The sequence below is a fragment of the Colletotrichum gloeosporioides genome (assembly GCF_011800055.1).
Source record: "Colletotrichum gloeosporioides strain Lc1 chromosome Unknown consensus_84, whole genome shotgun sequence".
In the NCBI taxonomy this organism is placed as follows: domain Eukaryota; kingdom Fungi; phylum Ascomycota; class Sordariomycetes; order Glomerellales; family Glomerellaceae; genus Colletotrichum; species Colletotrichum gloeosporioides.
The window spans coordinates 404,123-417,862 of record NW_025544729.1 but is presented as its reverse complement, the minus strand read 5'-3'; the positions used below and the strand labels follow the sequence as shown (position 1 = coordinate 417,862).

Below are 13,740 nucleotides of genomic sequence, written 5' to 3'. Positions count from 1 at the left end.
CCCAAACTTATTGCAATGGTGACTTGCCTGACTCAAAGTGCTGAAGCTTTACAGGAAGGAGGAGTATTTGCCTGATACCTGCTCTTCTTTTCTTGCCAAAGAGAGAAGCTTCTACTTGCCGCTGGTTAGATATGGGTTTCGGCAAGGGCAGATGCAAACGACAGGCCGTTCTTTCCCTTTGAAAATTTGATTCTGAACCTTCCGCGCTACTTCTCTTATATTCCCTCCATTCCGTGCGTCAATTTCTGTCTTTTGATCTCTGCAATCTGCTGTTCAATCAATTTGTTCTGGACCTCAGTCATTTTTCATCCCGGCTCTGCACAGCGTAGACCTCGACTAGCGACTATCCAGGCAACCCCCTCTTGCCATTCTGCACTTGCGATGGTTGTCATCGAGGATCTACCCCAGATCAAGGTCGCTGTCCGCATCACTGGCTCGGACAGTGACTGTGTCGAATATGACGACCCAGACCCTCCGATCACATCGTCAGCACGTGGCACTGCACAACACTCCATCGCAAAGATCATTCAAAGCAAAGATGATGCAGAATTTTACATACGTTGCAGTATCGAAAACAGCTTAGGTTGGATTGAGGGGAGCAAATGTCTGGGAGTGGCCTGCTACATCGATGGCAAGCACATGGATTCAATTATCGCGGGCGAGAGACATCTACGAAATGGGTCTTTCAGCGGACAGATAACTGGAGTGAGGGTTTCTTCAATCAAACCCGGGAAGATGACACTAAAGAACTTCAAGTTCTCGGCAATCACGAGAGGTAACAACTTCCCATTTCTTGTTTGTTTTATCTAGGCGGCATGTGAACCCGCTAACACCAGTGTTGCAGTCGAGGACCGCAAGGACAAGCTCAAGGAGGACATGGAAACCGTCAAGCATTTGGGAATAATCGAAGTTGTTGTGTATCGTGCGGCTTTCCTTGGAGTATCTGGCCGTTCTGAGGGACGAGCCAAGAATGTTCACTTCCAATCGGAATTGGCCAAAAAGGCTCTGATCAAGAGCACTGTGACACATGGAACCTCGTATGGCCCACTCACCCACAAGTATTCTGTGCTGCTTGCTCACAACGCGCAGCTTCACGGAGGGAAAGGACATAGAATCGGGAGGAAAGCATTACAACTTCAACTATCCAGACGGAGATCGACGCATTGCTCGGTTCTTTTTCAGGTACAAGTCCGGCACCATTCTCGAAAACGAAGGCATCATCCAGCGTGACGATTTGCCGGAGGTTTCTGAACCTCGTCGGCTCTCGCCGTTGCCTGATAACCTCGCCATCGATGATCTGTCCCAGCAGAAGATCAGGCAGCTGGCCCAGGAACGTCTTGACGATCTCCATGTGAGTTCTGGCCAAGACGAGTACCAGTCTATTACTGACGAAGCTCTAGGCCGTGGAACGAGAGGAGAAAGTGAAGAGAGAAGGTAGCCCACACCCCGACATGCGACCAAGCAAGGTCTACAAGGTGGATTCTGATGGTGCGATTGACCTTACAGATGAGTGAACTCCAACATACGATAGGCGCAACATTGTTGGCTGGGCGCGTTTCCTCATTGTCAGGTGCAAATGGGTCCCATTTGCTGTTTATTATGGGTGATCATGGCTTATAAGAACAGAGTGCGAAAAGGAAGAGAATTTCATTGCAGTGCTGGCTTTGTTAAATAATTCATGGGATCAGACACCTTCAATCAGACTCGGTTTTTTTTTTTTTTCATCTTCTGGGTCACTAATAACTCCCACATCGAGTCACAGTCTGCCTGATACGTATGGGAAATATCAACGAAAGGCAGGGTATATCAGATATAAGATGATGCGTCGTTGGGGAGTTTATGAGCCTGAAGTGAACAGTTCAAAAGGCAATATTAAATTTGCCGGGAGGGGAAAGATTGCATCAGCTCGATAATTTTTCTCAGCGCCTTAAGCTGTACTATTCTATTACTCCGTCGAAATGAATAGCAGCCGGGTAGGAACCTTCTATTGGAAGAACAGCCCCATGAAGTAACTTCAAATGCCTCGCCGTGCCGCGTTAAACCTACAAAGCAATTTGCTCCGCCCAATAACCCTTTTCTGACGTCTTCCCACAACCCGCTTTTTTCCAGGCTGATTTCTTGTCTTTGGAACATATTTCCCTCTCCAAGTTCTTAATCGACGTCATTGAGGCCAGTCAATGGACCAGCCGGAGTATAGAACTGTGGCTCCTGTTGCTGGGCGCGGGAATCTTCAGTAGGTTCTTCATATTCTAAAGCCATGATCTTGCTCGGCTGGAGAGGAGACTCGTCCCCAAACGCCGAGTGGGCGCTTCTCTTTCGCGAGGTCACGACGTCACTGACATCGGTACACTGAAACGAGACACCCTCGTCCTCAAGATCGTGATGTATCGACTGCATGTCCATCTTGTTTTGTATACTAGACGTAGCTTCGAGAGGAGCGTACGCTTGGTCAAGCGTCTGCTCGTTGCTATCGTTCTCGAGGAGGGTCATTGTCGTGTCGTGAGGCAGGTTCAGCGGTTTCCGGGTCGATTTCGGGATCGGAGAGGCGGAGAATTCCATTAAATCCTCATCTTCGGATTGCTCGCTTCTCGTGGCAAGCATTGCCATGCGCTCTGGGTGCATTTGCGTGTCACCGAAGTCCATCAGATCCTTTTCCTTCTCGGCTTTCACCCGGACTGGTATGGTAACTAAGTACATCGTTAGCATTATTCTGGACCCAACTTTGAAAGACTTACCATATCTGAAGCTGAATCGTCCAATGGGGCATTCCTAGTTCAACCGTTGGACCTGATAGGTTTCAACATCCCTCTTGTAGTACCTCTCGCCAGTGGACAAGCTGCATTGTGAATTAGCTGGAGCTTTCGGAGACGCCAAATTTGGACGAATGGTACCTGATACCACGGAAGAGCTCTTCCATGGGCAGGTAATCCGACAGTTCGTCTTGCTCCGGAGGGCCAAGAAGCTTCACTAGGAAGAACTCAACACGGATCAAGCCGGTCGCAGGACCTTCTCCGTCTTCAACGCCTTTGAATTGAAACTTTCGCAGCCGCGAGGTCTCGCCCACGCTCCAATCCACAATCCCTTGGTATTTGAGTGGCAGCGAGACTGAAGTCTTGGCAGTGCTGAAGCCGTTTTGACTAACGAGTCGGCGCAGAACCTCCAATCCGTCCATTTGAATCAATATCATGATACCGCGGTCAGCATGGTCGACGAGCCGGCGGAAAGTATCACTGAGACGGATGTTGACGGAGAATTCGCCCCGCTCTTCCACTTCGATTAACCTGTAACAGCTGTAGGGCGCGTCATGACCGGTGTTTGCCAAGTTGTCCTCAAGCTCTATCGCATCTCTGCCGTTAACTTCAATGGAGACGTCAGCTTCGAGGTGCAGACTGAGGCCGACCATGACGCATTGAACGCCTGCGCGTCTTGCCGTAAATTCGAACGTTGTCTCGAGATGCGAATCTCTTGACGGGGTGATTGCGGTTTCCGCAAGATTGTTGAGGTTAACGACGGGAAGAATTAGTCTGAGTGTAAAAGGAAAGTGTGCAGCGGGGGTGTGGAGGGGTGGCACCTTGGGCAGGAGCGCATAGGCAAGTGCCTGCTTGTGTCTTCTCTCAAACCTGTCAAATTAGTTGTGGAAGGCGCTAATGGCAACCTGCATTCTGAGACTTCAGAAAAGACAGCTTCATCATCATATTGGGGGATCAATGTTTAACACTGGAAAGTACTTCGGATTCATCTAACTACTGCTAAAACGACTCTGGGCCACTATCGACCGCCGGACGGATTTTTCGTCCACATCAACTCTTAAGCCATGTATGAAGGAAATTCTTTCCATCATCGTAAGAAAAAAATGTTCTCAAATACCAAATCGACTTCTGAATCCCCGTGACGGCCCCGGATCCTCTGCCTGAACTAAGTCCTGAACCACAGGTCAAGGGGTTTCTTGTCACGTCCATAGAGGTCACCCTCCAAAGATTACACAGATTCGGCAGTTCAAAGCCTTCCAAAGCATCAGAAATCATCAGTGAGATCTATAGCCTCTTGGCCTGTCCCCATCTTGATGATCTTGTAAGGACGAGCAGGTGGGCTGTGATCTCGGGTAAGGTCGCAGTAGTCGTCGTAGCTGCGCTTCTTGGAAGTTTCACACAACTTGTGATCCTTAAAGTAATGTGAGCGCCAAAGCCTCCAAGTCGGTACGAAACACTTACCCTGAGCTGCCTCAACCGATCACGCGCAAGCCTCTCAATTTCGTCTTGGTGAAGCTCCTCGAATCTGGGCAAGTCGGGCTCCTCGAAACGAACCGACTTCTGAGGAGGCGTTGGCTCTGGGCTAGGTGTTCTTGGAACAATTTCTTCAATCCTGAGAGCGTTCAGATCCCGGTATTTGAATGTGTACGTAGCCAACAACGGGCCGCTGCGAATCCGCTCGAATGCTGCTCTCTGTTCTCGGCGCGGCGGCCGCAAAGGCGCCTCGTAGGGTGGAGCAAAACTATGCAGACTGTAATTAGTGGTGAACACCAAGGAGTTGGAGAATGAACTTACGAGGTGCCATGCGAGATGGGGCGGCCCTTCAACGCCTCTTCGGGAATATCAAACGTATCATACCGCGGCTCCTAGCGCGAAATGGGCGCATCTTGTTTGGACGTCCGATGAGGTATTCCAGAGAACCTGCCTAGCCTGACCTTCACTTCGATCGTTCCGAGATCACAAGCGCGACGGAACTCCTGAGTCGAGGCATCTGCATCGTCTATTCACAGTGTTAGCAAGGCCCTCACAGTAAAGACGATGTTTGGAAGGACCACATACTCGTGGTGATGGATTCGAACTGGAAATCTCTCTGAACCAAGGCAGAGCGAGTTTCGTTAGGGTGTCTCTTTCCCTTAAAGGCGAAGTGCCATCGACGGTGAAAGAAGTCGTCGCTGTGGCAGAAACGCTTGCCCATGAATTGACCGTCAATGAAGAGAAAGAACAAGAGACCACAATCTCCATAGATCCAGGGATCCAGTGACACATCGTCTATGATATTGATGTGGACGGCAAAATCAACTCCATTCTGACTCTCGATGTAGTTGCGGGAGCATCTTTCAAAGTCCTCGAAGTATCGATCGCGCAACTGGTACCCGTAAGGGTCAGGGTATTCATCTGCGTCTCTGAAGGATGTTCTGAGACGAACAGATACCTTAACGGCAGGCAAGGTGTCGATGACCGCCATATCTTGCGAAGTAGTCCTTGGTAGTCGAGGAGAAATAGTCCGCCCAGCCGAAAGGGTCGAATATGAACAAAATCGTAGACAAAGTGGTGATCAAGTCATCATCCCCGGGCGACAGGAGAGGAAGGGGAAACGAGGGACAGAAATAGCTGGTGGATAGAATAATGATGGGAATGGAAGATAGGGAAGGTTGATGATGGCAGAGATGATAGAGGAAAGTACGAGAGATGGAGGCGAAAGAAAAAGGTGGACTGCGGGGAGGAAGGCAGGAAGTCGATTATGGGTGTATGGAGGGGACACTAAAGAGATGCGTCGTCGCCGGCAAGGCAGGGAAAGGAGACTCCGACAGGTGCTTTGGGCCATAAATCTTTCAAATGAGGCAACTGCTGCCCCTGGGGGAAGTCGTACTTGCCCGCCTCGTTCGGCCGACCTTCCGCGCTTGCAATCGTGGATTTGGGGAAGGAAAACCATACTGGGCAGGCACCCCTTTTTTACTTACACTCCACTAGTTTAGCAAGACAGAATATTTCGTGTATAGCGAACATTCTCCCTGACAGCCTGATGCAGTTCTACCGTTGTTGCTATGTTGCCTCTGCTGTCATTGTCTCTGCTCATAAAGATATGACCGATACTAATGAAGTTGGCACATAGGAAACATAGCTGTGGAAACACAGAAACATATCAGGTTCAGAAGTTAGGTAAAAGTAGTATTTGGATAAATAGTAGAGTCTAGACATAAAAATGTCAGCAATTGAAAGTGAGTGAGGCCGTTAACGATGTCGCTATGATTGCTAGTTTTGGACGTGTAAGTGAGACCTAACGGCGTTGACATGCCAGGTACGTACCGAAGTGCCAAAAAGCCACCCGCTGCGACATCATCAGTGGATCCCCGTGCTGATGTAAGGCCGATGGTACCGCAGTCGGAGCGTACCTTAAAGCACCTTGACGCTACGAGTACCTGAAGGGAAACGGGGAACGTGGATCCAACCCCTGCAGCGCGACCAAAGGGGAGCCCCGTCCGACTCGCAGCGACACCACCTGGAGCTAGCTTGCTCAACCTCCCGTCTCCCGCCAACCTGGAAGCCCATGACGCTCAATGCACCTCTCAGGACTCTTTGTCCATCTCTAGTCCACGCCGGCAGACGCGACGATGGTTGATGCCAGACATGTAATGTCCCGCTGATTCGTTGCAACACCAATCCGTCTTTCCCCTCTCCTCTCGTCTCCTCTCCGCTGGAGGAGCGCCATCATGTCTCCCGAGGCCTCCAGCAACAGCAACATCCGAGTCTTTATCCGCTGGCACGACCAGACTGTCTTCGCTGGCGAGGAGATCAAATGCACCATTACTTTTAAGAATATCGCTCGCGACTCAAGTCAACAACGCCAGTCCCAACTGCTCACTCCCACCGACCGCCCCAGGCACGCCTCGCCCTTACTGAGGGCCAAGTCAAACGCTGGCTTAACCCCGCCGAACTCTGCTCAGACACGCGGCCATCGATCAGCCCTCTCTCTCAACGTACCGGCTGCTCAAGCACGAAAGCGATCAGGCTCTGTTCCGTGGCCGTCGCCCCTCACCCCTAATGCTGCCGAACATCGCGGCAATGGTCATCAAAAATCCGTCTCAATAGTGTCGATCGGCTCTACCAGCACCGTCGCCGACGAAACTCAAAGCAATGCTAGCTTAACCAAGTCGCAACGGCCCGGCCGCGGCCATGCGCGCGCCTCGAGTCTCCAGATTGTCCCTCGCGGAGCTGCTCTGGGACTGGCAGGACCTCACTCTGGTAAGCCTCTCGGTCGCGACTGATACACTCTTTCTGACTTGCCCAGCCTCCCCCAGACACATAAGCTCGCCCTTGTTTAACTCGACATCCGCCTCCGACACGCCTCCTGCGACCTCACGATCCTCGACGTTTCCCAATGCGCAGAGTGCTGTTGGCTCACAACGCCCAATGAGATCTCCCAATAACGCGCTGTCTGAATTTCGATTCCCGATGGTCCAGTCACCGCTCTCCGAATCGACGACCACTCCATTGACAGCGAACCACGATGGCCTCTTGAGCCCAAATACCGATGCTTCCTCTAGCACAGCCGTGAGACCCAAGGAGGGCATTCCTACAATTATCAACGAACACACAGCCCCAGCCATGCGAATACTGTCCACAACCAGCATGGGCGGAGGCACGCCACGAAGTAGCGGAGAGTTCTACTCTATGAGCAATAATTCAACAGAAACTCTGGCTTCGGAATACCCATCACAGCCCACAAGAGGACCTATGCGACCACCACACTTTAGGCGGCCATCAAACCTGGCGCACAACCCGAAGTTGCCGGAATCGTTAATGATGGGTTACGCGCAAATCCAAGGCTCATTCACGCTTGATGGGTCGCTTATCAATATTGGCCCTTTTGAACAAGTCAAGCGGAAGGCCGTTGTCGGCGGTCAAGGTGGTGGTGTCATCGGAGTGGAACCTTCGAAACGGGACAGTGGGCTGCTTCGAAGTTTCGGCTGGGGGAGTATCAGCAACTCAATTGGCGAGCTGCTCGGAGGTGGCGAGTTGAGCAGCATCAAGGACATGCGCGGCATCGCCAGTTCCAAGTCTGTTCCTTTGCTCTCAACACCCCAGTCCATCCTGTTCGTGGACCTCAACTTGGCCCCAGGCGAGCACAAGGCCTTTGAGTACTCATTCCAGCTTCCTAAAGGGTTGCCACCGACACATAAGGGCAAAGCGGTGAAAATCTCCTATAGTCTGGTTATCGGCACGCAGCGGGCCGGCGGCTCGAAAGAGCAACAAGTGCGATCTGTGGAAATCCCGTTTAGGGTGCTCGGCAGCGTGAACAGTTATGGCGAGATTCTGGGTCATGACCTCATGAACCCGTATATTATACTTCGTGACCAGGCGAAGATCAAGACAGTCGATAAGCTGACGACACTCGGTGAACTAAAGAAGCTCAAGGCGACGAAGCCGGACACTTCGACCATCAACGACTTCCTTTCTTATGTAGACGAACTCATTTCAAGACCACGCGATGGTTCTAGCACGGGCTTACTCTCCCCCACGGCGTATCCTGGCTCCCGACGGTCATCGGCATTCGAGGACGCGACGACCGCGACAGAGGCCATCAACATGGCCATCATGCGCAGCAACATAACTTCGGAGGGCCAGCAGAGCCCCAATCGCTTCGAGATTGCTCGCAATGGGCAGCGGGTAGGCGTCGTGATGCTTACACGACCGTCTTACCGCCTAGGCGAAGTTGTGACCATGGCCATCGACTTCACGGACGCCGATATCCCTTGTTACGCCGTTCACTCATGTCTCGAGTCCGCCGAGCGAATCGAGCCTCATCTCGCTATTCGCTCAGAAGCATCTATCCATCGAGTAACGCGAAGGATTCACTTCGCGGCATCGGAAGCAACCCTCTACAACCGGCGGATGGTTTTTACCCCGACAATCCCCATCAACGCGACCCCCGAATTTGTCACCACCGGCGTGTCGTTGGAGTGGAAGATCCGCGTCGAGTTCGTCGTACCGAGTCAGGAAACGGAACTCGAGCGGGAGTCACCAAGTACCCATCCCTTGCTGGAGGAAATCTCCCGCGATGAGAAGGGCGGATTGGTGCTCGTGGCCGTAGAGAACCTAGCATGCGAGAGCTTCGAGGTGGCCGTGCCGTTGCGGGTGTATGGTGCCGTCGCAACGGGCCTGGAGAGGCTGGAGAGGGATGAGGCGTTTGAAGAGGGTCTCGTCGTCTAAGCTTTCTCATGATTATGGGCCAAGAGACGTCGGACATGTAGAACAAGCAGAAAGGAAAAAAGAGACCGCCAAGGCGTTCGTTGGATAGACAAAGCTTACCGTTTTCTTCTTCTCTGTTTTTGGAACACGGCACCCCTATCGAGTACAGATTTCAGGAGGCAACTAGTCGTGTTGGGGCGCGGGGGAATGGCCCTTTACTTTCCATCTTCTTTTGCTTCAACTTATCTGTACATGAGACGCAATACGACATTGCCCCAGTCCTGGCTTTTTCCTGACTGAGATGACTTCCACGAGCTTTACTGGTGGGTACTGGCGGGTATGTGGGTCAGTGAGGCTAATGTGAAAAAGACAGAGGACGATGTCACAATGACAAAATGTCAAAAGTATCAAAAAGCGGAAATCTTTCCGCTTGTAGTATTTCTGTCGCAAGTAAATGTGCGCGATCCAGAAGTGAGGATGTAAAAACAAACAAGAACTAGCCCAAGGACGCGATATCAGCACCCAATTGCCGCCCCGGCTCCCACCCTTCCGCTATCCAGTTAGCCAACCCCTCCCAACGTCTTCCGCGTATCAAGATAGAAAACTCCAGGCTCCAAATCGCCTCCTCCTGCAGGATCGCCGTCTCCAACGACGGATGTTCTGTTGTTGTCTTTGGCCTCTTTGTTGCCAAGAGAGTAGTAACTTTTCGCAATGATGGATAAAAAGGAAATCAAAAGTCGCTGTGCTGTTTCGAAAGTTGCAAAAGAAACAATGTGCCAACAAATCAAAAAGGGGGAAACTCGTCCGCCCTTATTACCCCCCAAGTCCAAGTTTGAACTTCTCTTAGGATACCTTTCCTAGCCAAACGCCGTTGTCCTTATTCAGATAACTCCGTATGTTCAGCAGATGTTGTACAGCAGTAGAAGAAAAATACAACGAGTGTGTTATGATAGTGATGCGGTCGAAATGGTCTCGCCTCCAGCTGTGCTGGGTCGGTCGAGCACCATTTCGATCTCGCGCTCTTCGGTGGGAGTTTGTACGTCTCGGATCTCCTTGTCTTGGAAGGTCCGTCGGAGCTTCTCGTCCAGCATCGAAGCCAGACGCTCCTCGTACTGATCTAAGAGACCGCTGATAAGAGCGGTGTCGTGGGTTCTGATAGCTCGGTCGCCAAGAGCAGCGGCGGTCATGCGGAGCTCTTGGTCGAGCTCAGTCAGAGAGTCTTGGCTTAATGGCTCTGTCGAAGAGAGCTTCTTTCTATACGCCCTCAACGTGCGGCAAGCTTGTTCTGTGGCCATGCCAAGGCTGCCAAATCCACGCAGGTTAGGCGAGCTCTTTTTGGGCGGCAGGCCCAAAGACGGCAAAGAGGGACGCCTGGATGCCCTTGACTTCGGGCTCACTGGCGGACTACCACTTCCCGATGATCGACGAGAAGGCGTATCCTCAGCGATAGACGGGCTATTTGCCGCGCCTTTTGGCGTGCTGACGCTGGTGTTCAGCGCGTAACGTGACGTCCGGCGTTGAACAGTTCTCGGTGATCGACGTCCACCGTTGGCGGAAGATGGTCGCTGGAATTCGGCCAGCTCCGCCTTAGAGAGCACGCGCCTTAGCGGTGGCCTGGAAGATGTCGATGCATCCTTCATCGGCGATGGATCTCTGCTACCGGATGCAGGTGAGGCATCTTCCTCCAATCCCCAGATCATGACGGTCCCGTCAAGTCCTACGCTGATGACCCTCTGATTGCCATCATCATCCTCGGTCAAAGCTACACCGCTGATAGACTCAGTGTGGCCCCATTCTCTGTCCAGAAAATGGCCCGACTGAGCATCGTAGACGCGCACAGACTTGTCTGTGTTGGATATGCCCAGCAGGAAATTGCCGTCTTTGCCAGAGGACTGGCTATAGATGAGAGAGTCCATGATTGCAGTCTCCGATTGCCCCTCGTCGAGACATTTGAAGGAATTTAAGAGCTTGCCGCTGGAAAGATCGTAATGGCAGATCGACCGGTCAAGCATGGAGACGAATGCAGTCCGTTCGTCTTGGCTAAGGGCAAATGATGTAGGCGATGCTTTGAGAGTGACGGTGCGCGCCGAGAGAGCAGCAATCTCCTCAGGCTCTCCCTCTTTGCAGACTATGTCATGAATCTGCAGAGTTCTGTCCATAGAACATGTGAGAATGCGGTCTTCGGAGGGGATCAAGGTCTGCACGACCTTGGCCGCGAACTCGAGCGTCTGGACATGCTGGAACTCCCCTGTCGAGAGGCGATGGAATAATTGGGCTGTGCGATCCCTGCCGCAAGTCGCCAGCAGGAACTTGGAGTCGTCTTCGTAGATACTGATGTTTTGGCAGTCTGAGGAATGGGCCTTCGTCTCGAGAAGACATTCCTGAGTTGCCAAGTCTATGATCCTGAGCACTCCAAATCTGTCGGCGGCTGCAAGCATCTTCCCAGCCCTGCTGGCCCGAACCACGCTGAGTTGGTTTCCGACTGGGTCCATCCCAACCTCAGGGATCACCTGTTCAATGGGAACGTCAAGTGAGAACTTGACCTTGCCTTTCATGTCCCAGAAGATAACGGTTCCAGATGCGGACCAAGTAAAGAAGTCCGCACCCTGATCGTTGGGCTTTGGCATGGCTTGAATTCCCAGAATAGGGTCCTGGTGACCAGGAATAGGGATGTGCGATGGATCCTCTTCGGTCTGTCCAGGAAGGTAGCTCGAGCTCCAAATATCAATGGAGTGCTTTTCGTCAATTGTGACGAGGTTTTCCGTCAGGAAACCCATGGCAGTCAAGCCAGCCGGTGCAGTACTCTTGGAGAGCACAGCGTCTGGGAGACTGTCCAGAACCGCTCTTATGCTCAGCGTCGCGAATTCGCCTCCCTTTCCTGATACGTAGGCGGTTGCATGCCTGATGGTAATCGATGTAACTGGAAAATCCACATTGAAGGACCGGACGAGCTTCGACTGCTTCCCGTCGTCTTCCACCATGCAGATGTCGCCAGCCTCGGAGCAGATGATAATGTTCGTCTCGTCGACCACCGCCGCGCAGGTGAAAGTGGCCTCCAATAGCGAACCAAGCAGTACGTTACGGCCATTAAGGGTTTTCTGTGGCGGTTGGGGCGTCGAACTGACCTCGCTGAATTTGGTTTTCAACGGTGAAGTGGACGCCTCCTCTACCCGCCAAATCTTGATGTGTCTTACACCAAGTGTGACAAGATTGTTGCCCATCCACACCATTCCCTTGATGGTAGATGTGCATTTGTTCTGCTGGTACAGCTTGGCTGCACCTGTGCGAGGATCGATCCTCCAGATGAAGAGGAAACCGTCGGTTGAGGCGCCCAGAGAAGCCAGCCAGCGGGTGTCAGAAGACCATGCGACGGCATTGACACCAAACCCATGCTCACTGATTGACACTAGCGGCACGTCGGAAGACGAGTCCTCCAAGTTGAAGATGAGCACCCGCGGCGCATATCCAGTCTCTCCTACAGCCAAATACCTCCCATCGCGGCTCAGCGCCAAGCACGTCGCCGCCTTGATGCGCTCACGACTTGTCCATGTGTTTGAAGACGTCGGGGAGACAGACCAGTCGGCAGGTTCCCTTGCTACTCTGTTCCTGCTGTCGTTTGCCTTTGGCGTGGAAGAAGAAGGCGAGCCGTGAGACAGCGGTGTGCAGCCGTGGACCGCCGAGGCAGTCGGGCGGGCTCGATAGAAGCGCTGGGCATACTGTTCACCGTCGACATCGACAACGACCACGGCACCGCCTGCGATGTAGGCGAAGGAGGAGTTTACAGTGTCGAAGCCGGTGGGCGAGGCGCAGGTTGTGCCGACAACTCGCTTGAGAGAGAGGCGGGACTCGTGGGGCAGGCGACCTCGGAGGGGGGATCGAGGCGGGCGCTGGAGGTATGGGGAGTTTCCCGGCGTCAATTTGAGCCGGTTCTGGGGAGTTGCGCTCATTGTGTTGCCATTGGCTCGTGAACGTCGCTGGAATGTGTGGCTACGAGGTGCAGAAGTACGGCGCAGACTGGACGCTGCTAGTCTTTGTAGACGGCCAAGAACAGGAAGAAGGAGCGTAAGTCGGTCGATCGGTCGGTTTGCGTCTCGAGAGAGCAGGAAGAGGAGATGGAGCTGCCGTAGGGAAGTCGCGAACGGTGTAAGCCAAAAAGACGAGGGAGAAGAAAAAGGTCGTTATCGATGGTCTAGGTTTACGATGCAAAGCTAGAAAGGAAGTCAGCTTTTTCTGCAGCGTTAATGTGCTTCGCAAACTCAATTGCGTGAGACAATCGATTGTGCATGACAACGGGCAGGCACGTACAGTGACATCAGGTTGGGCCAAATCCCCAAAGTCCTGCAGATATTAAGGCAAAGTAGGTATCCGGGCGTGAAGGAGAAGGGAAAAGAGAAGCGCGACGTGATGTGCGATATGCCGAAGGTGAGGAGGATTGCTGATGGACGGTTTTCAAGGTCTGGTCAGGGTTGGAGCCGGTTGGGCAAAGAATCCCGCCGGGAAGCCCTGGTATGGGGGACGCACCTTCACCTGCTGGGTTGGAGAGGTAGTGGTGGTGGTGGTGGTGGTGGTGGTGGTGGTGGTGTAGCGCGGGCTGCGGCGGCGGTGGTGGTTGATGGAGGTGCTGGAGGACCGCCTGTTGGTCGAAGCCGCGGAAGCTGCCCTGAAGAGTGTGAGTGGCTCTTCAGCTCAGCACACCTGCAGTGTGACGGGCAAGCAGGAACCCCCTGTATTTCACCCAGCTTACCGGTGAGCGGGGGGGTCACCACTGCTCTTTTCTGAACCCACCCTGTCCGTTTTCTTC

General features: G+C 52.8%; 5 protein-coding genes across 5 annotated transcripts; 2 read left to right on the top strand and 3 right to left on the bottom strand.

Annotated features, from left to right (window-relative positions):
* Positions 1-381: 381 nt before the first annotated feature.
* Positions 382-1,514, top strand: GCG54_00002182 (uncharacterized protein; the record flags this gene model as incomplete). The annotated part of the gene is made up of 4 exons (XM_045402278.1): positions 382-775; positions 845-1,037; positions 1,090-1,351; positions 1,401-1,514. 4 exons carry the CDS (start codon positions 382-384, stop codon positions 1,512-1,514), a joined length of 963 nt encoding a protein of 320 aa, XP_045258640.1.
* Positions 1,515-2,151: 637 nt separating this feature from the next.
* GCG54_00002181 (uncharacterized protein) lies at positions 2,152-3,403 on the bottom strand (the record flags this gene model as incomplete). Its single annotated transcript, XM_045402277.1, has 4 exons — positions 2,152-2,687; positions 2,736-2,746; positions 2,819-2,836; positions 2,892-3,403. The coding sequence occupies 4 exons, from the start codon at positions 3,401-3,403 to the stop codon at positions 2,152-2,154; spliced, it is 1,077 nt and encodes a 358-aa protein (XP_045258639.1).
* Positions 3,404-4,014: 611 nt separating this feature from the next.
* On the bottom strand, positions 4,015-5,214 carry GCG54_00002180 (uncharacterized protein; the record flags this gene model as incomplete). The annotated part of the gene is made up of 5 exons (XM_045402276.1): positions 4,015-4,161; positions 4,212-4,491; positions 4,545-4,615; positions 4,685-4,749; positions 4,809-5,214. 5 exons carry the CDS (start codon positions 5,212-5,214, stop codon positions 4,015-4,017), a joined length of 969 nt encoding a protein of 322 aa, XP_045258638.1.
* Positions 5,215-6,460: 1,246 nt separating this feature from the next.
* On the top strand, positions 6,461-8,960 carry GCG54_00002179 (Guanine nucleotide exchange factor subunit RGP1; the record flags this gene model as incomplete). The annotated part of the gene is made up of 2 exons (XM_045402275.1): positions 6,461-6,992; positions 7,039-8,960. The coding sequence occupies 2 exons, from the start codon at positions 6,461-6,463 to the stop codon at positions 8,958-8,960; spliced, it is 2,454 nt and encodes an 817-aa protein (XP_045258637.1).
* A 923-nt stretch (positions 8,961-9,883) lies between these two features.
* On the bottom strand, positions 9,884-12,886 carry GCG54_00002178 (Cilia- and flagella-associated protein 52; the record flags this gene model as incomplete). The annotated part of the gene is made up of 1 exon (XM_045402274.1): positions 9,884-12,886. The coding sequence occupies one exon, from the start codon at positions 12,884-12,886 to the stop codon at positions 9,884-9,886; it is 3,003 nt and encodes a 1,000-aa protein (XP_045258636.1).
* Positions 12,887-13,740: the final 854 nt, after the last annotated feature.